At 39.2% G+C, this 27013-nt stretch overlaps 1 protein-coding gene across 1 annotated transcript in view; it reads left to right on the forward strand.

Annotated features, from left to right (window-relative positions):
- Positions 1-15227, forward strand: part of GIGYF2 (GRB10 interacting GYF protein 2) — a 70535-nt gene extending 55308 nt beyond the window's left edge. Inside the window, exons 13-27 of the mRNA XM_044431235.1 lie at positions 653-889; positions 3206-3297; positions 3878-3985; positions 4872-4972; positions 5921-6021; positions 6327-6485; positions 8254-8409; positions 8778-9011; positions 9752-9874; positions 10743-10946; positions 11082-11287; positions 11628-11782; positions 12219-12379; positions 12713-12860; positions 13557-15227. Of these exons, the coding sequence (XP_044287170.1) occupies positions 653-889; positions 3206-3297; positions 3878-3985; positions 4872-4972; positions 5921-6021; positions 6327-6485; positions 8254-8409; positions 8778-9011; positions 9752-9874; positions 10743-10946; positions 11082-11287; positions 11628-11782; positions 12219-12379; positions 12713-12860; positions 13557-13624 (2253 nt within the window). The 3' untranslated portion in view covers positions 13625-15227. The remainder of the gene's footprint in view (positions 1-652; positions 890-3205; positions 3298-3877; positions 3986-4871; positions 4973-5920; positions 6022-6326; positions 6486-8253; positions 8410-8777; positions 9012-9751; positions 9875-10742; positions 10947-11081; positions 11288-11627; positions 11783-12218; positions 12380-12712; positions 12861-13556) is intronic.
- Positions 15228-27013: the final 11786 nt, after the last annotated feature.

Below are 27013 nucleotides of genomic sequence, written 5' to 3' on the forward strand. Positions count from 1 at the left end.
AATAAATAAATAAATAAATAAATAAATAAATAAATAAATAAATAAATAAATAAATATTGATGGCAAGAGGGATGGTGCTAAACACTGGGCAATTATAGGGAAAAACTTGATTCAGTCTGCAAGGGACCTGGAAATGGGATGGAGATTCACTTGTCAAGATAGCGATCCTAAACACAAAGCTGAAGTACTATTGGAATGGGTTGAAAACAAGAACTTGAATGTCTTAGCTTGATCCAGTTGAAGCCCCAATCTCAACCTGCTTGAGAATCTGTAACAAGATGTTGCTGTTCATTAATGGTCACCACCCAATGTAACAGAGCTGGAGCAGTTTTGCCAGGAAGCCTAGACAAACATTTCAGGGTCCAGATGTGCAAAGCAGAAAGCAGCTTACTCAAGATTCTCAGCTATAGTTGTTGCCAAAGGTGTTTCTACTAAACCTTGACTCAGGGAGTGCAGGTGGGGATGTGCATGTAACCAACAAGTGCCAGGTCAGTTTTGTTTAAATAAAAAATATTTGGCACATTCACAGTGTTGAATATCTTGGATACATCAAGTGTTAACAATTAAATGCATTTTGATTCCAGGTTTTATTGTTACAAAATTTGGAAAAGTCACATGGGATGAATACTTATGCAAGGCACTGTACGTATGAGATGTGGCTGTTGAACATCTTGTCTCCATAAACGTCTTATTCCCCCCTCCATGTATGTTACTGATTTTTTCAGGTCCGTTCAGTAATCAGGAGATGACAGAGTGGTTTCAAGCTGGGTATTTTACAATGTCACTGTTGGTGAAAAGAGCATGTGATGAGAGCTTCCAGCCACTTGGAGACATCATGAAAATGTGGGGCAGGGTCCCTTTTGCTCCATGTCCACCACATCTGCATATGGTAAATACCTGACCAACAGATTAATTTTAAACTAAGAAATTAAGCCAAGACATGTTATTACAGGGCCCCATGTGCAGTTGTTACACCACTACCACTACACTGACTTGGTTTGCATGACAATCCATTGAAGGTAACTAGTCATGGTTAATTGTTGTGTTGTCCAGTCTCAGACCACTTACCACAGGGAGAACTCTTTCTTGCCATAGGCCTCCCTGACAAACCATGGCTTATTTTAGGGGTTGTTTGATCCACAATGGTTTGTTGTGGTTTCTTAACCAACAAAAATACTTGTGTTATGGGGGATTGGCTAGCTAGCTATCTACTTGGCAAGAGCAAAATTCCTGCCCTTCATTACAATCCCTTCCTTTCTGTGCCAGTAACAGTTCCTTTACCAATGCCCAAACTGCACTTTGGAGCAACCATCACTAGTTTACCACTTTTTATTTTTTTGCCCCAGAAAATTGTGCAAATATATTTGTACCTTTTAAAAGTACTATTTTTGTTAGTCTTTTGCTAAAGCACTCTTATGACTGTCCAATAAGGGAGCGTAAAGTGGAGTAGATAACGTACAAGTCAACTGGCAAGGTATATAAACCGATTTGCAAACAGTTTGCCAGGGACAATTTGCCAAAATATCAATTGAAAAGCACTAGAAAATGGAGGAGGAGGAAGCAGCAAAACTAGATGCACCAAAAGCGGAGAGAAACAGTATCTCCTCTTTAGCAATGTAATTCACTTGATTGTAACTGTTGAAGTACCTTTAACCTTTTCTGAACTTCCCTAAATCTGCAGCTATTCCAAAACAGGGAGATGTTAGTTCCTCACAATTCTCATGGTTCCTTTTCAGAGCAGTTACTGCTGCAGTTACAGTGGTTCACTGACGATTCTTAAAAACAATAACCACCCTGAGAAGATGGCTAAATGGAATGGACTGAATAGGGTCACATGGAGTAGAGTGTAAGCACCTCTGGTGCTGGCTTGCCATTTGCTTACTCCTATTCTGCCAGCTGTAAGGGTTAAGAAAACCTATGCAAAACATTTGTATAATCTTTTGGACTGGGAAATGACCACAAATGAAATGGCTGGGAATAAAAGGACGGAAAATTTTTCAAATGTAAGGGCACGGCAGTAAATGGAGGGAAATTTGTCCATGTACAATAACAGCTACTGCAGGTGTGCAGATTCCGCCTCCATTCACTTCACAGTTCTTAGGTTGGCATAATTTTCCCTCTATTTAGTTCCTAGCCATCCCATTTATGCATATTTGGGCTCTTTATAAAAAGAATTTTCATGGAACTTCAATAACTGAAGCAATAACAGCTGTGAAAAGGGGTCATGAAATATGAACCCAGCAGAGCGGTTTGTGCATGTTTTGTGTTAAAGGTTTACAAAGCTGCCTGACAAGCGCAGCACAAACCCCAGTCATTCCTTGCTATGCCCTCTGCCCCACCTCTCTAGCTCCTTGCTTCAGCTCTACACTTCATTTGGCAGTGACCACCTTTGTCCCCATGTGAGCTGAACTAGAACAGCTGTGTCTGTATGTTAGATTTCTGAGTTGGTGCACGCACCCCAGCTTTAGTCCTTGTTATTTTGGGAGAGGGGATTTAAGTTTTCCCCCATTTAATGCCTAAAAGTCCCTTTATTTTTTGTTTTTGTAACCATTGTCCTGAACTGAGGGCTTGCACTTACCAGAGGTAAGCCAGTTGTGCAGTCAGTCATAGTTATGTTAGGAAGAGGAATGGGCTGCAAGGCTTATCATGATTCACGAACTGGCACAGTAAAGGAGTTGTTACCTTGGACTGCAACAGCTTTCCTCACTGTAACTGTTATTAAATAATATTTTTAAGACCCAAAGGTATTTGGGCACTACTTCAGTATACTCCACGACTGTACAAGCACTGGATTTGCTACTGGACACAGAATTTCTCATTCCCAAAAATGTTGGTTTTATTACTTTAAGAGCAACCTTTAAGTTTGTGTGACTCTGATAATAAGCTTGAAAGGGCATGTGTGCTGCATGTTGAAATCTTACAAGCTGAAACTAGTTATCACTTCCAATGGTTTAAAGAGAACCAGCACCCCTTCCTCGCACAGTTATTATGAAAATCTGATATTTGCATATTTGTTTTGAATTGCCAAGTGGATACAACTTACAACTCAGCTTTTCTTGGTATAGAATTTGGATTGTCATGGTAGAACTGCAGTGTTAGGGTTCATTTTTGATCATAAAAACATCAGCAACAATAAAATAACCAAATGAATTCAAATGGTTGGTGCATCCATCAAGTTCAGTTCCTGATTTCTTCACATCTACAGGGAGAGTTGGACCAGGAACGACTGACTAGGCAACAGGAATTCACGGCCATGTACCAAATGCAGCACCTCCAGTACCAGCAATTTTTGTTACAGTACGTCAATGTAAAGATCTGCCTGTAGCTATGTTATGCTATTTTATTTATTTATTTAGAAAATTTCTATGCCGCCCCATTCGCTGAAGCCTCGGGGCGGCTCACAAAACATCTGATTTATGCCTCATTAATTCCTGAGTAGTGATGGAAGATTAGTTCATGCCAACTTTACATTCATAATTCTGTTGTCTATCCACATCAGTTTGCAATTTATAATTTTAAAAAACTTTTAATGCACTTTATAAGATGCAGTGTTTGTGTTTTTACCACAAAATACTTACTTTTGTATGCATTTATATGCTGGAGTCATGCCCTCCTCCACCAGTAGGATCCTTTATTGGATTAAAAACTTTTAATGAACAGAAGGATCCAAATCATTATAGCTGAAGTGAATGTCATATATGTTGATTATTCACTTTTCCTCTGCAGTAGGATTCAGTTCCTAATTTTTACAGGGTGTATTTTTTCTGGTTTTTAGTGACCTGCTTGAATATTATTGTGATACTCCTTTGTGGTTCTATTTTGTATTTTTATTAATTCCATTGGCAAGTAGTGTGAACTTTTTCTCATCCTTTTAAAGACAACAGTATGCACAGGTAATGGCACAACAGCAAAAAGCAGCCCTCTCATCTCAGCAGCAGCAGCAACTGGCTCTTCTTTTGCAGCAGTTCCAGGCACTTAAAATAAGGTAAGAATTCAGGTTTCAGAGTAACCTAATGCAACATGCAGTAGTAAATTCAGTACATTCAGCAGGAAGCTTCAGTCAAGCACAACTCCCTGACAGATTTTTGTGAATGTTTGTATGCAACATTCACTCATTACATTTTTAGGTATTCAATTAAGACATCACTGTTTGATGTACCCTCAGTATTTGCCATTAAAGGTATAATCACTCTTTTCTGATGCTACAAAATTTCTTTGTGTTCTGTCCAGCTGGTGTCCCTGGTTTGTGGAGTGCTCTTTGATCAAATTGAAACTTTTGTTAGCCAACTGTGAGGGATGGTTGTTTGATTTTTTTTTTGGTGATTCCCATCCCTTCTGTACCCCCCCCCCCCCAATAATCTGCCTCAGACAGTGGAGGACCGTTAGGAATAGCATGGAAAGAGGAGAGGTATATAGGAAGAATTTCTGAAAATAACCTCAATCCCCATTTGATCTTCTGGATTAAAGAGCCTTCTGTCTGGAGAGGGGGACCAGTTGGATACAACCTTTTGTGTCAGTACCATTAAAGTTATGAAGCTTTCTTAGATCATGAAAGTAAAATTCACTAAGGGCTAGATAAGATACCAGACATACAGGCTAGTGGTCAGTAGTTGAAGCCTGTTTTACTAACTGATCTTTGCACTAAAATTCTGACCAGTAATGTTTTGTCAAACTCAGACATCTGGATTTTTTTCGCTAATTTAGAGTGAAAAGGAAGATAGGCAGTAATGCTACTGTAGTACTGGTTGTTGGAAGGATGGAGAAAAAGAGGGGAATTGTATAAAAGCTTTTAAAAAAGTGAATCCATTGCAACATTTGGGATGAGCTATCTTTTTAAAGTAACATATTGAATTCCTCTCTCCATATTACAGAAAAGCTGAGCAGAACATGGTGCCACCTGTAACAAGGTCTGTGTCAGTGCCAGACACTGGTTCTATTTGGGAGCTTCAATCAGCTGCTCCACAAGCTACTGGTAGGAAACCCAGTTTTGAATGCTTTGATACTGGCTGCATTCAGACATAATACCAAACCAAAATGTGCAATAACAAACTGGCTTGTAATAGTATTCAAAGTAGTCCCAACTCCAAAATTATAGTTTGTGAATGATTGCCAAACCAGGATCTGAAATCCTGGATTGAAGCTAATTTGCAAACCATAGTTTGGAAAACTTGCTGTTGCATCCTCCAAACCCAAAAATCCATTGCAGTTGCAATCAAACCCACAAACTATGATTTGAGACAGTGCTTTGCCTTCAGAGGCTGACTGGATAAGAGAGCAGAGAGAACATGTGAACTTTTTTATTCTCTCCAATTTTACTATAACTTGATGTTAGCATGCCTAGTTTTAATGTCCTTTTGTTTTTTAAAAAGTTTTATTAGATCTTTACACTGCTCTTGACTTTTGCTCTATTTTTATACTTTCATTTTATTCTGTTTTGAAATTTTAAAGATTTATATTTTATCATTTTGTCTTTTGGGTGTGAACTTTTCTGAAACACCCAGGTAGCTTTGACTGTTGGCTGGAATGAAAAAGCAGCAAAATTAAAAGTGTGGAAAACTCTTGTTTATAAGGGTTTGTTTTTTGTTTACTTTCATTTTACTATAATTATTCTAATTATTATCTGTAACTATTTGATTACAGATTACCCATCTGTATTGTCTTTCTATTTTCTGCTTATTTAAGATCTTTTGATTAGCTAAAAGTATTCATCCCTTATCACACAGTATGTATTAAAAATTAAATCCTTGTCTGTACTTTTTCTAACAACTCATGCTGGATTTGTCCAAATGATGCACCATGATATTCTTATTATTCTCAGTGAAATGGTCAGATGAGATAACTAGTTACTAATCTTTCCACTTTCCTAATGTAAATATTAATTAGTCTGCCTCAGCTTATTTGTTTCCTGTTTGCTTTGCAGTCTGGGAAGGAAGCAGTGTGTGGGATCTCCCAATTGATACTGCAGCTCAGGGACCAGCTCTAGAACAGTTGCAGCAGCTTGAAAAGGCCAAAGCAGCAAAGGTGAGGCATAGTGGATGTTCTACTACTACATCTCATTGGCAATTCCAGTTTCAGCCTCCATCTCACCTGAGTAACTGACATGGGCTATGCCGATCTCTCATAATTATGGTTCTCCAAATGATTAATGAATTGCCAAATTCTGGAGCAGGTCTTTTACAAGAGACAACAAAGACATGAAAAAACCCAATAGCAACAGTGGCTACAGAGAAGAAACCATTTAATATTTTAACCAATGAGATTCATACAACCAGTGGTAACATATTTCACTTCAGTTTTCACTTCCAATGCTACTTTTATACCTTCAGCTAGAGCAGGAGCGAAGAGAAGCTGAACTTAGGGCCAAAAGAGAAGAGGAAGAACGGAAAAGACAGGAGGAGATTCGGAGGCAACAGGAAGAGCTGATCAGGAGGCAAGAGGAAGAAAGAAAAAGAAGAGAAGAGGAGGAGCTAGCACGCAGGAAGCAGGTGACATCCTAGATGTGCACAAATAAGAATTACTGCAGTATAATAAAAAGCCCATTTTCACAATTGCATATGTGTGGGGGGCATCAGGCAGAAGTTACCTCCTCCTTATAATTGTATACTGCCTTGCTGTCTGTCTGTCTGTCTGTCTGTCTGTCTGTCTGTCTGTCTATCTAAAACATTTATATGCCGTTCTTTGCGACAATTTCTCAGGACGGCTTACAACATTATGAGTGAAATTTTAATTTGTCTTTTTAGTGCTGGATTTCTTTTCTTCATATTTGTCCTAAGGGATTAGTTTTCAGTTTGCACAATGGCAAAGATATATTCATTCATTTAATATATTTTCACCCTACTTTTCAAGATACATTTCCTTCATAAAGCACATTAGCAGAAGGAAAAACCCTACAAAATTTCCAGTACAGTGGACCGGTCAAATATGAACTTAAATAAAAATATTTTCAAAATTCTTTTAAAAAGCAGCCATACAGACCTCCTTGAGGACAGAGTTCCAAAAATGTAGGGGCACTACTAAGAACTCCTTGTCCCTGGTGATCACCAGTAACAACTCTTACCATCAGGTCCAACAGCAAGATCTTTGCATTTATATGAATTTGGATAATCTAATCCAAAACCATTTAGGACTTTAAAAGATCAAACCAAGAGTTACAAATTCAGAATTGAAAGGATAATCAGGACTTGCAGGTCCAAACATATAAGATCAGTTCTGGTCCAGTTGCATTGGCTGCCTGTATGCTTCCAATCTCAATTCAAGGGGCTATTTTTAACCTATAAAGCCTTACATGGCTTAGGACTGCAGTCTCTGTCAGAGCACCTCTTCCAGTGGTGGTCTTTGCAGATGCTACATTCAGCCTCTGAGGCTTTCCTCCAAGTGCTGACTCCATGGGAAACACAGAGGGTAGCAACAAAGGGGAGGACTTTCTCTGTGTTGACCCCCTGCTGATGGTGCAACCTCCTTGCTGTGACTTGGCTGAATCTGTCATCTCTCTGGTGCAAGGTTAAAATGGCCCTCTTCTCTGTGGCCTTTAAAGACTTGCTCAGCCACCAAGGGGCCTGAGGTAGATGACCCATCCATCCCTTTGTTTTTGCAGTGTCTCCCTTTGTTACCGTCTTTTTTAGCTATTTAAAACTTTTAATGTTTTCTGATTTTTTTGCATCTTATTGTCAGTTTTATGAATTGTAAACCACCAGGAGAGCATCAGCTTTAGGGCAGTATAGAAATGAAATAGCAGCAGCAACCACAGCTGCAGCCCTTTCATCCCCGGCAATGCATCCAATGCCCAGCTTAGCGACTACATAAGAATATAATGACTGATGGTACTGAACATTTCCAGTCAAAGAATATCAACAATGACACACACTCCTTGTCTCCCTTTAAACAGAGGTTATCATACAGGGCAACCAAGTCTATTTCAGTGTCCAAACCAAGCCCAAACTCTGATTGAAAAGGTTCCAAAAGTTATTACTGTCTCTAGAAATACCTTGGTTTCTCAATTAGTAGCATTACCACCAAGAGTAATGACAGTAGTGTCCTAGAAGCCATAAAATAATATCTTAATTTAGTAAAGTTTTAGTATAACTGAAAATCGATATTGTGTAATATACAGATATTTGTCATCCTTTCAGCCAACAAGAAACAACTTTATTTGTGTGTGTGTGCGCATGCGTGCGCCGTCCTGTCACAAAAGCCTCAGGACGGCTCACACTTCTGGCTGTAGCCATTTAATGTCTGTCTTACTTATTTTTCCAGGAGGAAGCTCTGAGACGGCAACGGGAACAAGAAATTGCACTACGACGGCAGCGGGAAGAAGAAGAACGACAACAACAAGAAGAAGCACTTAGAAGATTGGAGGAAAGGAGAAGAGAAGAAGAGGAAAGACGGCAGCGGGAAGAGGTGAAAAGAAGGGTAAAAATCTTTTCATATTAAGAATTGCCAGAACCAAAGGCTGCTACATACTTGCATGTTCACTGTTTGACTGTGTTTGAATGAGTGACCTTTTATAAATCAAGCAGTACAGAGAGATCTTTTATTTTGGTTTAATACAAGGCATTTGAGGATTTCAGAACTGAGGAACGGTCTTAACATTTTCGATTGTAGAATGAAAAACAATGAAAGGTGTGATGGCTCTTTGAGCACTGTCCTAGGGGACATTCTGAGCTAGCTATATTTCCATCTTATAATAAATTATAGAACAAGTCATATTCTTTGAAACAAAGGATAGCATTTTAATTTAGAACTTCATAGAGCTTGCATATTATTTCTGTTCTGGGAAGGAAGAGGAGGCTGCCAAATGGGCACGTGAGGAAGAGGCGAAGCGTCAGTTAGAAGAAAATAGGTTGCGCATGGAAGAGGAAGCAGCCCGACAGAGGCATGAAGAGGAAGAACGAAAGCGAAAGGAGCTGGAACTCCAACGTCAGAAAGAAATTATGAGGCAGAGGCAGCAACAGCAGGAGGCTTTGCGCCGATTGCAACAGCAGCAACAGCAGCAGCAACTTGCACAGATGAAGGTACGAGTAATCATGCAATCACCAAGAGTGAGACTAGTTACCATTAATTTAATTTATATCTACACTGCTCAATAGCTCAGAGCTCTCTGGGTGGTATACAACAGTTGATAAATACAATAAAATGCAATAGAAAATATAATTAACAATATAATATCATAACATTCAGCTAAAATTTAAAGGACATGTTCAGAGTTTAACAACTTATGCAACCAAGCCAAGTCCACTCTGCTAGGCATACAACTGACAGTACTCCCATATGCTGCTTGGAGTTGATAAGAGGCAAAGAAAATAGTCTTAACTTGGTAGTGAAAAGTTAGAAAATTGGGTACCAGCTGGGCCTTAGTGGAGATACAATGCTATAATTTGGGGGCTACTGCAGAGAAACTCCTCCTCCTCATTGCTACCAGTTGAGCCTTGGAAATGGCGTTCAGAGCAAGGTCTCAGATGTTGAGTGTAAGCTTTATGAGCACTCTTTTCTTTTGAGTGCTCTCTTCCTTCTGTTTCTAAACTACTAACCTTCGTTTGCTGATTTCTGACTGTGGCCACATTAGTATTTATTTATTTATTTATTTATTTATTTATACATTTATTTATTTTTGAATTTGTATGCCACTCACTAATCCAGATGGCAACAGGTTGGGTGAAGCGCTGAACAGTTAAAATGTCTCTGATTGAGTAATCAACTTTTTGGTGTCTTTATCTTCTCCATTAAGAGTTCATAACTGTGCTTTTGTTGCCAGCTTCCTTCTTCTTCAACATGGGGTCAGCAAGCCAATTCAAGAGCATGTCAGTCCCAGACAACATTATCACTAGCAGAAATCCAGAAGCTTGAAGAAGAGAGAGAGCGGCAGCTTCAAGAAGAGGTAAATTTTGTAGTTTGAAAAATAAGATTCCGGTAGCTGCTGCAACAGAATCGCGTTTGTTGCCATAAGCCTGTGATGTCCTGCCTGATGTCCTCTGGTCCCTTTTTACATTTAAGAAGTCAATAATTTCTTACCTAAAGACCCTGGCTTGTTGATTTGTGTGCAGTTGTGGTTTATATCTACTTGGGGTCGCTCTGAAACTTGCCCAGTGTTTTCTTGTGAGTAAACTTAAGAAGTCCAGATATGCAGAAACATTTTCCCCATGCAGGAAGCTGCTGTTTATATTAGACAAAAGAAGGAAATGATTTTTAACTGGAGATTTCCATGTTTAATTGCTACATGCCTCAGAGGGAAGAAAGGGATACATGTGTGTGCAAGGCATTTGCTTATTAAGTTAAACATGGCCACAGTCTTAGATTTTCAGGACTGTAATAGTAGAGTTCTTTAATATTTTATTAAAATACCATCTGGTTAAGTTATTCAGAAATATACAGGGAGTTAAAAACCCAAAACAGTAAGTAATATAATTAACTATGCTGATTCTGAAATTGAATCTGAGAGTTTTTCATTAATGTTCAAATAAGGGATTTTTGTAGAGAAGTAATTTGCTCTGCCACTGGTATTTGCTTGATGGGAAAGCAGACTCCAAAAGTATGTGTGTCCAGGTATAGTTTTCAAAATTAGAGATTAATCTAAAGGTAAGTGATCAATTTTGATTGATGTGTTGGGGACCAGTTTGGTTATCCATACTGAAACATTACTGTTTACATTCATTCAGCTATGATTAAAATATTTTTTCTAAAAAGCAGTGAAAGATAGTCGTATGTACATTAAGAACTGGAATACTGTGCATTGACTGTCTTAACAGCAACGGCGTCAGCAGCACGAACTAATGAAAGCCCTGCAGCAGCAGCAACAGCAGCAGCAACAAAAACTGTCTGGTTGGGGAAATGTTGCCAAACCTGCTGCCAGTACAAAGTCTCTTTTGGAGATACAGCAGGAAGAGGCAAGGCAGATGCAAAAGCAGCAGCAGCAACACCAGCAGCAACAAAACAGGTCCCGCAGCACTACAGTGAGTACAGTGTCTAACTTCCAGTTTAAAAAAAAAAATAAGCCTCTTGTTGAAGTCCACACTTACATAGTTGCATTGCTTTTCCTCTGTGGCTGATGATAATGAATAGTTTTTCCCTTACTGTTGTTGCAGCAGCATTCTAATCTGCACACCAGCATTGGCAATTCAGTCTGGGGCTCTGTAAACACGAATCCTAGCAGCCAGTGGGCATCAGACCTTGTCAGCAGTATTTGGAGCAATGCTGACACTAAAAATTCAAACCTGGGATTCTGGGATGATGCAGTCAAAGAAGTGGGACCTCGTAATGCAACGAATAAAAACAAGAGCAATGCTAGCATCAGGTAGGAAGTGGTATGCCATGAGCTTTCCTGCCTTTCCCTGTAGATGCGAGACCTTTTCCAAGCCCTCTAAACTCTCCTAGCAGATGGAATCTTTCCAACAAACTCCAGCTTGTTCCATCAGCAGAGCCAGGATCTTTTAGACTCCCTCCTATTTTTTGTTAGTTGCTGTCTCAGTGTACTTTTTATTAGAGCTTTGGCTAAGGGGTGGTATAGAGGAGATTATGATAGTAATGCTGCTGATGAAAGTTTCTGAGAGGCTGCTTGAATTTTTTAGTCTTGCATACTTTTCATGTTCCTTCCTTTCAGTCTTTTCCTCATACTCTGTTTTTGTTTGGTATAGTAAATCTATAGGTGTTACAAGCAGGCAGAATAAGAAGGTGGAAGAAGAAGAAAAATTGTTGAAGTTGTTCCAGGGGGTTAATAAATCCCAGGATGGCTTCACTCAGTGGTGTGAACAGATGCTTCATGCACTCAACACAGCCAACAATTTGGATGGTAAGTAGTGGATCATACTAAATATACTACCTGGTATTTGGCTGCACCTGGGTCAGAACTGTATTTAAAAACATTAAGGAAAATAGGAGAAATGCAGAAGGTCCAGTAGCCCACTTCTTATTCTTGGGATAGCATAAATAATTGGTTGATGTGCCAATTCATATTCTATTTATTATTAAATTGTATATCTTACCGCAGGGCTTAGGGCACTGATGAAAAGTTTGATGAGGTAAGCACTGACAACTCAAGCTGAGCTTGAGACTTTCATCTTCATGACTTATTTTGTATCTCAGTGACTGGGGACTGGGCTTTCTATTGTCTTGCAGGCAAAGATAATCTTGTGCTATATGGTGTCTGAAGGAATATTCATCAAACATCTGATATTGAAAAGTTCTGGGTTCTTGTTTACATCTTATGGTTCATCTTTCTGTTGCAGTTCCCACTTTTGTTTCCTTCCTGAAGGAAGTGGAATCTCCTTATGAGGTCCATGATTACATCAGAGCTTACCTTGGAGACACCCCTGAGGCTAAGGAATTTGCCAAGCAGTTTCTTGAACGCCGTGCCAAACAAAAAGCCAACCAACAGCGGCAGCAGCAGGTTCATTTTTTTTCCCTTTGGAGAACTTTTATAAGTACATTATTGTCATTAATTATGGAACAAGAGATCTCCCTCTGATGGATGTAGGATTGGTAATCAGTTTTTGAGAGGAGGGCAGGTTTTATTATGGAATACTTAGAAGATATTTGTTGTGTTACCTGCATAGCTGTTCCTCAGACCTCATGTAGATAACATGGAAATATGATGACATAAGGTGGGAGGGAGAGTATGTTAGGAAACTGAGGTGCTGATGTGCCCCCTGTGATGTGGATAGTGAATCGTTATCCTTTTTGAGTACTACATATTGTAATATATTATGTGTTTGTATTTCAGGATTCTGTCTGGGGGATAAACCATAGTTCATTACATTCAGTCTTTCAGACTAATCAAAGCAACAACCAGCAATCTAACTTTGAGGCAGTGCAGAGTGGCAAAAAGAAGAAGAAACAAAAAATGGTTCGTGCAGATCCCAGCTTGTTAGGTGGGTACTGGATTGCTCTAAACTGGAATAAAAATGTCTTAAAATCCTTATTCCAAAAGTCTTGCTCATATTTCTGCTGTGACAGAGCAACAACATGTTTTTGTGTTATATTAAATAAAAGGAAAAAAAGAGAAACTAAGGGTCATTGAGTGCTCCAGTGCTTTCTTCCCCTCTTTGAGTTACAACCATTAGTTTAGTTTAGTTGTTGCCTGGGCATCATCACTCCAGTCCTCACTTCTCTCTGTTGCTCATTCGTATTTCTTATTTCACACATAGGTATGTTCAGGAAAACAGCTGATGAAAGTTACTCATGTTTTTTGTGCACACCTATGTTAATTTTAATCATTAACTCTGTTTCAAGTGGCAGGCTTGTAAGAGGAATCTTTTAATATATTTTTGTTATACAACTGAGTTCATTGGGATGATTCCTCACTCATGAGTTTATAGTGTAAAAATAGCTTTAGATCAGAAGTTAAAGCACCAAAAGAAATCCTAAATTGGCACAGTATTGCCTTGAATAGTCTGTAATCTATATTAATTACTTTTAAGATTGGTTATGTCTGGAAAGCCCAGGTGTGGACTAATGTAGCGGCATGCACGCGTATGCATGTGCGCGCATACACACACTCTCTCTAAAACTAAACAAAACATACCATGTCTATGACCTAAAAGCTTAGGATCTGTCTTGTTTTGCAGGTTTCTCAGTCAATGCCTCATCAGAGCGGCTGAATATGGGAGAAATAGAGACTTTGGATGACTACTGAGTATATGCAACACGACTGGCTTTTCCTGTGTCTGTTAACCATGCATTCTCCACTGCTGGACAGAGTACTTCCTATCCCCTGCAGTCATCCTTGCCTTGCAAACGGATCATAGAATCAATCATCTCAGGCTGCCATTTCTAGCCTCAACAAGTCCTTTCTGCCCAGGATTGCACAACCACCTTCATTTCTTTTGGCCTCTGGTTCTTTCTACTGGATAGGTGGGAAAGAAGATTTACTCATGAGGCTGAGTGCAAATTACTGTGTGATGATTTCTTCTCCCAAGCTATTTGGAAAGCCATTTGGAAGTTTACATATGGTAGCTTCCTTCCCTCCCCTCATCACAGATAACTGGTGCAATCATGGTGGAGAGCTCATGGTTAACAGATGTCATTCAGAACCAAAATGCCACGCAGATACTGACTTCCATGCTCCATCAGGCAAAAGATGCCTTCCAGTTTCAGGAGGTGCATTCACTAGCTAACTGTAGAACTGGCAACAACAGGGAATGGGGGTGGTAGGCAGCATTCAGCTTGGATTGGTTTGGCGTTGCACATCCCTGCCAGCCCTTCTTCAGCACATTAAATTTGGAGAAGTTCAAGTCTATCTTCATTGGGTGGTGATGTCAAAGGTGCTGGAGTTCATGCTTCAGCACACTCCAGCCTTCCTGGACAATTAGGGACTCAAGTTGTGGGAGGAGGCACTTATTTCAGGCTGAATTTCTCCTGTAATTATTTCCTCCAGAGTGATTGGGCCAGTTATTTTGGACCCTTCTGCAGTGAATTTGTCTCGTTTCAGAGACGTATAGGATCTTTACCATATGTATCTTCACCAGTTGATTTGTGTGGGAGTTGACACTACCTTTGGAATCTGAAACCTAACCAGAAATCTAGTCATCTGGTTACTTATGAAGGTGGTTCAGAATGTTGTAAGTTCTGCAGCAGCATTAACGCAAAGGAACAGGAAGCTGTCGTCTTCAGAGTGAAATAAATGAGACAAGGAACCTGAGCACTGGCAACGTCTCTGTTTGTAAAAACCACAAGGAGGGATAGAATGAGGTGTGCTGGTCCTCGTTATATCATACACTCTTCCGTTACTTCCTAGCCATTGCGCTGACATACTTATGTAATCCAACTTCTCCTGTCCCTGTTCCAGAATGTTAAACAGTCTGAAGTGGCCAGTACACTTCATTTCAACCCCCCACCCATGCTCCCACTTGCACAGGGTCACAGTGTGCCCATGGAAGATATGCTGCTGTGTGAAGATCTTTTTCTGCCATCATCGCCTGAAGAAGACAACTGAAGTTGCTCCAGAGCAGTTTGGTTTAGATTTTATTTCATTTGATTTTCTTCTCTCTCCCCCCTCTCCCACAACATGTACAGGAAGTATTCAGAGGCAGTTGCAGATTTGTGTATAGTTTTTGAATCCATTAGCACAGAGAGGCTAGGTGCTGTCACAAATCTGGTCTCCTGATCTCCTTTGCTTTGTAAACTTATAAAGGGGGGAAGGGGGTAATTAATGTTTACAGAACTTTAAATTCCCTCTGAACTCGTGCTAGTATGGGGGTAAACAAGAGAGAACTTAAATAAAACCTGGTTGTATTATACCCGAGCACATATTGTTTGCTTTTGTCAAAGCCAGCTTTGGCAATCCTTTTTGGTGCTAACTTGAAGCTCTACCAGATCCTATACAATCAAGTATACAGGACATGGAGGGATAGTAGCAGCTTTATTTTGTACCCCCAGAGGAATGTTGGTGGTTTTTCTACTTGATAATTTTAGAGATGGAAATAAACATCAGTTAAGTTGAGATTGGAAATGTTTAACAAATCTTCACTATTTCCTTCTTCCATCTGAAGACACATACCCATTCATGTTCTTGTCTTGTTTATGCAAGAAGATCAAGCCTGGCTAGTTCTTTTGAAAGCTGTAAACATGTAAAAAGAAGTTAATAAGCCCAATGTGATCAAAACAGCAAGTCCTATACTAATTGAGCATTTTTTTAAAGCAAAGCAAAGAGGTGGTTCTCTAGCCTAAACCTAGAATACTCTTGTCTTTTAGGGATGGAAAACGGGGGGTGTTATGTAGTCCTTAAACACAGGCATAAGGAGCTTCTTGTTTTGCGTTTCCCCAGTAGTGGTTTTCATTTCCATTTTATGATGTTGAAAGAATTGCATTGAAATGTGAGGATGAGTAATCAAATGAAATGGACTGGTTGCTATATATATCATTTACATTTCTTTTCTTCCTCCTCCCCCCAACCCCAGTCAGTTTTAAGCTTACTGTATGAGTGAGACTGCAATCCTAAACTCACTTGCTTAGGATAAATCCCCATTGAACTCAGTGGTATTTACTTTTAAGTAATTATGTGTAGGATTGCACTGTTAATCATGTATTACAGTTTTAGAATGACGTTAACTGAGGTATTCTACTATAATGTAAAGAAGAATGTAGCCCTGTCCTTGGCACAGCATTTTGTTTATTTGCATAAGAATAATTCTGGGCCATAGGTGAAATAACAAAGCCATTCTAGATAAAATTTATTAAACTTTACAACAGGGAAAGAGCTTGAAGCTAACACAGTTGTGCCTTATTTGAAGGCCTTCTTGCATACATAAAAGTATCCTCTAATATTTGGATGGTACTTTGTCCAGTAAGTTTTCTGTATGAGCAGTTTCTTGAAAGGTCTGGTAAGATTTTAATCACTCAATTCATCCGTTAACATGGATAAAATCCTCCAACTGTGGCAAGTTCACCCAAATGTCTTTAACATATTGAGCTCTACATGTGTGGTTCTGTATAAGCAGCTCTCACAGGTTTCACTGTGCACGAGCTGAATTTCATGCCAAAAATCTGTGGAACACTTAAGTGAACTCAGCAGCTTGCTAGGATTGTTAAATATTACACACATGTGAACACCCCACAGTATTGTCATGATACTAGGAAATATTGATGGTTTTAATATGACTCATTCAAAAGTATCTCACTGCAAAAAAGAAAGAAATCTTGGTCATCTACATTTATATTTTGGGAAGAAAGGATGTGTGGAGACCTTGTCTGCTGCTAATGGTGCATATGGGTGTACACAGATGATCGTTTACCAGCTGGTAACTCATTTTGTTGCACATATAATCATTCGAGAAGAAAGACACCTCAGTGATTATAGATTACCATTTGCTGAGCAATAACTTGAATATTTTAAGTGTATTGTATTGTTAATTGTTTTTAAAGTATCAGCCACATTGAGTACATGTCAATGGAGAAAATGGGACCATAACTTATATAAACAAAGCACCGTAGCATACATGTAACCATTCACTAGGTTGGCCATCTATATTCACTATAGTGAACATGATGTGGGACAACCATGCATCTGTCACTGATTAGAAATCTAAGGAAGGGAGGGGAATGGCAAGTTTCACTTTGCCAGTTGGCAAGGCAGTGAAGACAATCGGGTCATCAATTGGTTATATAAACAGCTATGGTATAGACACTCTTTGGAGAAAGGGTTTCTGATAGACGCTCATCTGTATTGCACTATCAACTGGTACTATATCAGGGTACCAAGTAACCATGTAGTAAACTGGTCATCTGTATAGTACAGCCAGCTGGCAGGGATGATCTCATCATTCCTTCTATCTAAACTTTCAGATTTCAATAGAATATGGTAAGATTTTTCCTCAGTTCTTGGGATTTACCACTGGTTTATCAAGTGGTAATATATACATCATAGTAAACTACCGTATTACTATTATTGATGTCGTGTATACTGCTCAATAGTTGAAGCAAATGCCAGAGGGTAGCAGGAGGTCTTAACCTTGTATTGGAAAGATATCACAGTTGGTCCCAGGCAGCTTCAATGTATTCTCATCTTGTATTCTCTTACCAAAACTTGGCAAAAGATAAACTTCATTCAGCCAAAGGTGAACGTTTGCCAACTGGTAATTTGCCATTTGCAAAGCAGAGTAGTGGGTAAGGACTGGGAGACCCATGGTCAAATCCCTACTTAGCTACGATGTTCACTGAATGATTTTGCCCAGTCAGTATTTCTCAGCCTAACCTACCTCACAGGGTTGTTGTGAGGAGAAAATGGAATATGTGTGCCATTTTGAACTCCTTGGAAAGAAGCCAGGCTATAACTTCATTTTAAAATGAGAGAGAGATATTTTGTAGAGACCGCAAGCATACCAAGTAGTTCCATAAAACCCTTTGGGAAATTGTAAACTGACAAATGGCCATCTGTATTTACCCATTAACAATCTTATTTTCTCCCACTATGGTTTTGAATGATATTGTGCATTGCAAAGGCATCATGATGACCTTGGAAATACTGAAAAAAACAGTAATTTTGTGTGTGGAAAGGAACATTGACCTTGAAAATCAGGTGCTAAATCCTATTTTGAATGGGAAATCTCTGTCACACACTCTGCATGTATTTTTTAGCATGTCTCAGGAATCTCACCTCAGAAGGTCATATGTGGAATCAATGTTGATAGGCTCAGGGTATGCAATTGTCTTGCCAGAAGACTGAGCAAGACAGTCATCCAAAATGCTCTCTGTTGTGGTAGTTCATTATATTGCAAGTTTTATCAGAATGGAATACTCATTAACAACACAATTAGGGTCTAATAATATAATACTGTCATTTCAAAAGCGATCAGCACCCAACTTGGAATAAAAAGATGGGACTCTATATACAATAAAATTAGTGGGTTTTTTGTAGAGACAAATCATTATCCGCAGTTTATAACCCATTAAAAAAAATTCAGCATGGTAGGAGATTGGTTCTTAAAATGGTTATAGCATACTTACTTTTTTCTCACTTTTCAAAAATAAAGGCTTACTGTGAAGTTGACCAGCAGGGGAAGTTATTTGAATAACTCTTTGTCTTTCCAGTAAAATCAGTGTTGATGTTGCATTTTGAATGTAAACATTAAGACTAGCTCATTGCTCCTAAGAATTTTGAAGTGCCCAACTGAACTGGAAAATTTTACCTGATGCAGTGAGATCACAAGTAAACTGAGTGCTGGCAGATATTCACTCTGAAATGTTTTTTTCTGGATGTCTATTTTCTGCCTTTATTTTAAGTGTTCATTCAGTAAGAATTCAGTGACACTTTGAAGGAAATGCATTTGAACATTGAGGTATCTGTTTGTTAAAGCTCTGCAAAATATCTGCAACATTCAAATCAAGCCCTTTGTGTATACCATTATTACAAGTTCTCCACTGAGGGACAAATTTGATGTTGCTCTCCATCATCTCTGAGCAATGAGGACGATTTATTTTTTTAAAATCCAGATGCCCATACTTAAAATCTATTTATCAGAGAAAAATATAATAAACTGGGATTTGATAAAAAGTGGCAAATGAATGCATATCTGTTGTCTATCCAGCCTGCACTGAGAAGGTAGTTATGTCTAGTCAGGCACTTCTGATGCCTATTACCTTAAAGGTTCTGTGGTCATCACTATCTGCCAATTGTATGTTGGTCTTGAGGTGGTCACTGCATACTGGCAGGATGTATAGCACAGCCTATCCAAATATATGCTTGCTTTGGGTTGAGCATTTTTAATGAATGCTGTTATTCACCACTGTCCTTTGTATAGGGTAATGCTATATGTGTACTTGAGTTGTAACAAACTTGATGCCGTCCTTGGCGCCTATTGGGTTTTGAATCTAACTGTCAGAGAGTGTGTGCACTACTGTGGTGGGGAGGGCCAGCAGAACTGGGAGAGGTGGGGGAGCACAGACAAAAGTGGTGGAGCTGCCATCTGGCATGAGGAGATAGGTCTGTTTTGAATTAGTGCATGTGAATAAGACTGAAGAGTGTTTGCATTTCTCTGTGTGTGTACACATGTGAAGAGACAAGGTTTTCATTTAGCCTCCGAAAGCTTGCTTGTTCATTAAGGCTTCAGAGAGTTTGAGCGTTCTCAAAGGCATCTCAGTTCCTGAAGGAGGCAATGCTCCACACCAAGGTCCTTCGTCTCATCCTGCTGACACTGTCTGGAGTCTTGGTCCCTTCTGTAAAAACAGGTAAGTTGAATTTCTTCTCTTTGGGCACTATCACATCCCAGATCACATTACCACTTATATTTTTACTATTAACTTTCTTATTTGTTCCCCTTCCTCAGCATCCTGCATTTCTTAATTTATGTAGCTAGTCCTTAGCAAAATAAGTTTTTAAGAGGGTGACATTAGCAGGAAATATTTTGTGGATATTCCAGTGGTTTCTTCCAGAGGAGACAATATAGTTTGTTTCCATCAGATGGATCCACAGCAGTATCTTAAAGTCTTAATGAAGAAGCTGTCTCTTTGGATCATCAATGACAGACTGAATGCAGTTTGCAATTCCATGCTTGATACTGCACAAGTCTGGGATTTGGTACTAGATACAGAATTTGGCATCATGGGAATCCTATATTTCCGTATTTCTTTTTTTTTAAGTAAGTGTCTAATAGTGGTCTGTGAAGAAGACTTCCTTGAGCAATGCCTGGTGAAATCTCAAAAATGAGTGGCCAAGAAGAAAAGTATCAATGTTATTCCTAGTTCCTTGCCTTTTCCTTTAATTAGTAGAAGATAATGTGTTAGACAGGCAAGGTGCATAGTTGCATAATATATAAATTGCAAGAATTCTTTCTTCTGAATTTGAACCACTATGGTGCAGAAGTATGATCTTACTTAAGCAGTTAGTATAGACAGAGTGCTAACTTTGGATTAGGTCATTCTGTGTCCATTTTTCTCCGTTCTGTGGACATTTTAAGTTTCAAATACCAATCCAGATCTGTGTTCTGAAAACATTTAGGCAGCAATATTGTTGAAAGATTAAGTTCAAAAGTAACCTAATGCTGCATTCCCCTTCCTCAAAGAAACACTAAGTTGGATCCAGACTTGAGGTAAGTGAATTCTGACCATATTTCTATACTGCATTTCTGAAGTTAACTAAGGCGGTTAACAAAAAGTTCAGAAAAAAATTAAAAATATAATCAAAGCACTTACAAAGATGTGACTTGATCCTCCATTCCTGACTGTGCTGGGAGAAAGAAGACCAGTTGCAACTCCAAAAAGGAGTGCATTCCAGAGTCTGGGAGCAGCACAGGAAAAAGCCTTTTTTGCATGAAAACACTGGGACTTGATTGATAGCTAATGAATCCCATTGATTTGAGTGGCAACTAAGTTCATCTAAATGAAATGCCTGAATCCAACACATTGCAGAACTGGGAATACTGAGACTTGGGCAAACTGTGTAACAATTGAATAAAGTTAATGGCCATATGTGGGGAAACAATGGGCATTCTTTTTGTCTTTTTCTCCCCCCCCCCCCGCTCTCCTTGCTGAAGCTCTCTAAAGTCTCAAGCAGAGAAAGCTCTTTTCTAACCCTGGCACCTGAGAATCCTGGATTGTGCCAGGGCTTGGACCTTCCAAGGGGGAACCTATGTGGACTGCTATGGAGCTTCTATACCCTTGCTGTTCTTTGCATGTATTAAAGGGATTTTTTTGTATGGATACTAATGTGGTTTCAAGGGCAACATCCCTAAACACACAATCTAGACACACACTATCTAGTCAAATTATGGGGTTCTGAGAGCACCAGTTTGTAAGAAACAAGTGTTATTTCATACTGAGAGCCAATGTGCCACGGCAGTTGAGAATGTTGGACTGGGGACTAGTCCTCACTTGGCCATGAAGCTCACTGGATGACTTTGGGCCAGTAACTGACACTCAGCCCAACAACCTTCACAGGGTGCTTATTGTGAAGATGGAGCTATGCAAGCCACCCTGGGTTCCCCACAAAAGCAAAAAGGGCAGGATATAAATGCAATGTAATGATAATTTCCATTATAAATGGGAACAATTCTGAAGAGTTCCCAGAACCACATACTAATAAGGAATGATGTATCCATTCAATGATATGTGTAGATTGAAAGAGCTGGAGGTACTACGCTACTCCATTTCTTAACGTGTATTGCAAATACATTTTAATACTGACCTTACTAACTTTGCATTCAAGGATTCTTGGACCACTTTGCAGACAGACAACAATTTGATCTTTTCTGATCTAGAAATCTAAAGAGGCGCTCCCAAGTTTTACTATTTTAGAAGAAATGTCATCTTCACCTTTTTACAAAAGCAGACTGCCTAAAAAAGCTCCCTTTTTAGTATTTCTAAATATGAAGGCTTTTCATTTTCAGAGGCAACATAGAAAGGCATGCTTGTGATATCATGAAGGGACTTTATAGTGTGTGCGTGTGTGTGATTCTTTCATTACAGATCATTTGGCTTTCCCTTGTGCTAGTCATCTTTGTGTTTACACTTCCTCTTTCTTAATCCAGATTTGCATATGATGGGTCCTAATGGGTCATCACTTTATTATTCAAGACTTACTTATAAATGTGTGAGCTGACTTAGTTGGAAAACTGAGTTGTACTTAGGGGTACTACTAACTTTCTCTAGTGTTAGCTCATTCACACTTGAATATTGCATTTGTGGTATAACAGACTGGCCCTGTGTCTTTCAACTAACACAGACATGCCGCTGAAACACACTGTCCTGTGGTTTAGCCTCTTGGCAGGTTTTACTTCTGCTCCAATAGTCAGTGTATCAGATCATTTAGATTTGGCCATTTCCTTGCTTGTTTGTTCTTAGGACATAAGTTGAATGAATATAGAAAATAGAAGATGATGAAGAAACCCAGAGTAAATTTTATTCATTATGGCAATACTAGCATCTTCTAGAGCAGTTTACAAGATCAAAATGCAAAAAGAGATTCTATTAATGGTTACAGGCTTATCTGCCTAGCATAAAGGGATCAAAGCAGAAAAACCTAAAAGCCAAATGTATGCATTTTCTATTGAGTTCTGTGACTGAGTGAACTTTACCTCCATTGTGCTTTAGGGGGATTTTGAGGGAGGCGTTGCCTTTCCGTGTACTTGCCCAGAAGAAAGCGTCTTTCCAAGTCCTCACAAAGTGGTGAAAGGGGGTGCAGCCAGTCTCCTGTACGCCTAGTGATATACATAGTCCTGGCCTTTTTGTAAACATGTTTATTTAGCCTTCAGCACATCCATGGTGCTCTGTGCAGACCCACACTTGAGCTTGCACCATCACAGACTTCTTTGTGCCTCTGAAGAAGGGTTTCTTTCATCCACACACTGGCCACATGCCCATTGTGGCTACCTGAGTCCAGACAGCCCATTCTTGGTCTCTGAGAGCACTTTGGGTCCCTGCTTTTCTATGTCAACGCCTCTGGCTTTCCGCAGCTCAGTCCCCCTCCAAAGTGAGCAAGGAGATGCTGCTCTTAGCCCAAAAGTACTAATGATATTTTAAATCTTTAGAAATGGAGAACCAATCAAAGGCTTTGCCCCTTACCACCTTTATATAACAATATTCAGATGGAAAGCAATTGGGTAGCAGAAACCACGGTCTTTCTGCAAACAGACATGGAAGTAACTGAATGAAGAGTCTGTGCAGATGTTTCTTCATGCACACACCACACACAAACATCAGATAAAGAATTGAATCAGTATTTGTACAACTCTCTGCTGCAGAGGGAGGCAAGAAGAGGTTTATTCCAGAGCAGACTATTGGTGAAGGCTAACAGATACAGCCCTGCAACTAGCTTGAAGTGCAATGGCTTGATTCACCATCAAAGTAAGTGGACTTGAACATGTGCGGAGTTTTGTATCCCCAGTCCCTATCCAATTAAAAACTTCGTGGGACACATTTTCACTAAAGCCAAAAATATTCCCAGAGGGTCTTACAAAAATTGAAAAAACAAGGTAGTCCTTGTGCAAGAACCTTCAATCTAATAGGCATGCCACAAAAGAAAAGGGGATTGGAGAGGAAGAAAGAAAACCAAATTCAGGCATTAGCTTTTTGTGGTGAAGTTCAGCAGGTCATGTGAGTTTGGAAGGGAAATTGGTAGCAAGAGGGAGGGTGAACCCAGGCACCATAAAGGGTTCCTGACTACTTCCCTCTCCCAATGAAAGTTGGCCCCAAGAAGGCATGCCTTCTGATACTTTCCAAGTGCAGATCAAGTGACCCTTTCCCTGTGAATCATAGCCATAACCCATTTGCAGATGAAGTCAGGGACTGATGACTGACTAGTGCAAAAGGGGCCTTTCTGTTGGCTGTTGGGAGTGCTGGCAGCATTTGGCCCCACTTCAAGGAGCGACACGCCTCGGACCAGCTTTGGATAGGACAAATAGCTCTAGCTTGACTTTAGTGGCACTCCCATTAAAGTTACATATGCAAGTTTGCTAGCTATCCCAACAGAAGGTGATACCTGGATTAAAGGTATGTAAAAGGTTTTACAAATGCCATCAAGCTGACGGCTCCTCTAGGTAGGAGGTGCATGACATACAGTGACAAAAACATTTTTGGGAAAATGTCAACTGCCCATGTAAAGTACATTTGTGAGCTCCCTCACAATGCTTGTGGGGACAGTGAGCTGCCAAGGTGTTGCAGTTCCTGCCCCTTGTGATCAGTTGAGCCTTCCTAGGTGTCCCACCTACAAATCTTGTATTTTATAGACATACAGGTGATCTGTGTAAAATGATTACTTAGTCCTCACCAGCAATGTTTTCAAGAGCATATTTATCCACTTATCCACACACACTTATTCACCCACCCCACATGACACTTGCTTCCAGACACCAGTACCATTTGGGGACCAAAACATAGAAAGATAAAACAGACCTGCAATCGTACCAGTTATTTTTAGGCAGAATGAATGGAGTCTGGCCTAACCAATATCCCTTCTCCTCCCACTATAGGCATTGCAAAAGTGATGTTTACATCAGGCCACAGTCTTGGAAGACAGTAGTGTAGCTTAGTTAAAATAGCCTTATGGCATTATATTTGTAAGAGGTGCAACAACACTCAGCCTGAACTGCTCCCATGTATCCTCGCCACAAAAGATGGACAAAGTATTAGCCACATTTGAAAACTGTAAAAATTTAAAAACATCAGAAGTTCTGTATCTTGAATGCGACAGAACATACCAACAGTAAAAGATGAACATCCTGAAACCTATTTTCATACCACAAACATGGGCATAATGAGCCCAGTAATGGGAAAGAAGCCACTAAAAATACCAAAGGATGGCTTGAGTACAATGACAGAGGTTGTTCAGAGGCTATAACTCCTCCAGCAAGTAGGGTCTGCTTTCTTCAAGAAAAGATTAATGGTGTGGGCAGATTGAATCAGGAAGAACAAACAGAATGCACTCGTTTAGAGAAGCAAAAGATGAAAAAATACAATAGTTTAAAATAAATGCATGTCGAGTATAGTCTTTAATTTCTATATTTTCTCCTCCCTGAATACTTATATAATGGATAAATATTTTTAAATCAACCAATCTAAGAAAATATATTTAGTATTTGAATAAGGGGAAATGCAAAGCTTCCCAAGGAAGTAAAGAAATGATAAAATCACAAAGCACTAGGTACAGATTGTTCAAACGTGAATGTTTATAAATGCCACAAAGAGCAACTGCTGCCACTCTTCTTTTCTTTTTCTTTCTATCCAAAATTAGACAATAATTCTATTCCCATTGTTAAGTCACATAGGATCCCTGAGGCTATTCATTCCTGTAGACTTATAACAATATTAAATCAGGATTCCAATTTTTTTAACAAGCATCCTAGTCACCAAGTTAGGCAATCTGGCCCCATATTATAATCCATTCTGACTGTGTTGGTCTTATTAAAAATGGGAACACATAATTGACCCAGTCTGTGGGCTTCTGAATGGTTATTCAGAAGGCATGTCATGAGTGGAGTCGGCTGGAGCTGGGGGTCAGACTAGATGGCCCGGGTTACTCCTTCTGACTCACTCTGTTTCTATGTTTCAATGTTATCCACCATAGCTCAGTGAATAAATCTTCAAAAGTCATGATAACTTCTCTACATGCATCCAAAGCATTTGGCAAATTGGGATCAGATGTTTATATATATATATATATATATATGTATATGTATATGTATATGTATATGTATATGTATATAAATAAATAAATAAAAATAAAAACAAACAAGTAAGATAATGCCCTATACAGACAGCATTGATCAATATACTACAACTAATATCTAAGATAAACAAGACAAAGCACATGAATAATCACTTGGGTTCCTCCCCTGTAGAAATTCAAAGAGGAAGTACACAACATTGTCCCCTTTCTCTGCTGCAGTTTGCTTTTTCTACAGATCAATTGGCTAAAATAATTAAGCAAATCTCTAAACTGACTGGCATTTTTATAAATGGCTAGAAGAATATATTATTTATTACATTTCTACACCATTGATAGCTGAAGCTCTCTGGGCAGTTAACAACGGGATATAAAATCAATTAAATACAATACATAAAACAGCATTTAAAGCAATTAAAAATTAATTAAAACAGCATTAAGACCTGACTAAGAATTGCAACAATGTAGCAATGAAATCTGCAAAACTCAAGGTGGATTTAGAAAGAATACTGAAGCTTACAGCAAGATATGTATTTAGGTCATAGAATTAATTACAGAAAGTCTAATATTCTGTCTATTCACATTAACAATGCATAACTAGATTTGGAGGATACATTTCATATACCAGTTTCAACCACCACTATTAAATATCTGGGTGTTTCTTTACCCGATAGACTAAAACCAAATCATTAAATTACAGACCAGAATATAGGTACATTGTACATTTCAAGGTATTATCATTAACCTAAAGTCCAGAACAACAAGGGTTGTTTCCCCCTCAAGTCATGCCGCGTGGGTTTGGATGATATGACAAACCATGTCCAGGCAGGTACTTAGGTTCATGGTGCCTGCCTGATTTAAATGAGCCACTGTGGCTTAAATAAGCCTCGGTGGATTGTTTGGATTGTGTGAACTGCGTCACTAACAGTCATGGACAATAGGGTAAAAAGTACTACCACAGTGCAGAACCCAGATCTGGTAAAGTGCACTTATTAAAAAGCTGACAAAGCACAAGTGGCAAGAAATTGAAAAGTAGAATATAATTTTATGGCATATCCCACAAATGCATAACATATGCAGCTCATCATATGGAGCTGTCATTTCCATCAAGTTCCCACAAAGATTATAGCAAGATCTAATTGGCTACTGTAATCTTACAGCTAAACTTCTAGAATTCAGAAACAAGTGAACAACTTACTTGTTCTTCATACAAACCATTTAACAGACTTCCTGTGACATGACTTCTACCTTACCAGTTACTCTGTGTTGCTCTCTGTTCTTGTTGCCTTGTTTTTATTTTCTGGTTAAGCAAGCAATAGCTTTAATAAAATGCCATCGGGCAGTATCCAAGGGGAGTTTTGGGGTAGCACCAAGGTTTCCCTGCAGGCCTCATGCTGCTCTCATTTCTGCTAAGGTACAAGTTAATCCCGC

This window comes from Varanus komodoensis, unplaced genomic scaffold (genome assembly GCF_004798865.1).
Source record: "Varanus komodoensis strain SLA01 unplaced genomic scaffold, ASM479886v1 scaffold1, whole genome shotgun sequence".
Taxonomy (NCBI): domain Eukaryota; kingdom Metazoa; phylum Chordata; class Lepidosauria; order Squamata; family Varanidae; genus Varanus; species Varanus komodoensis.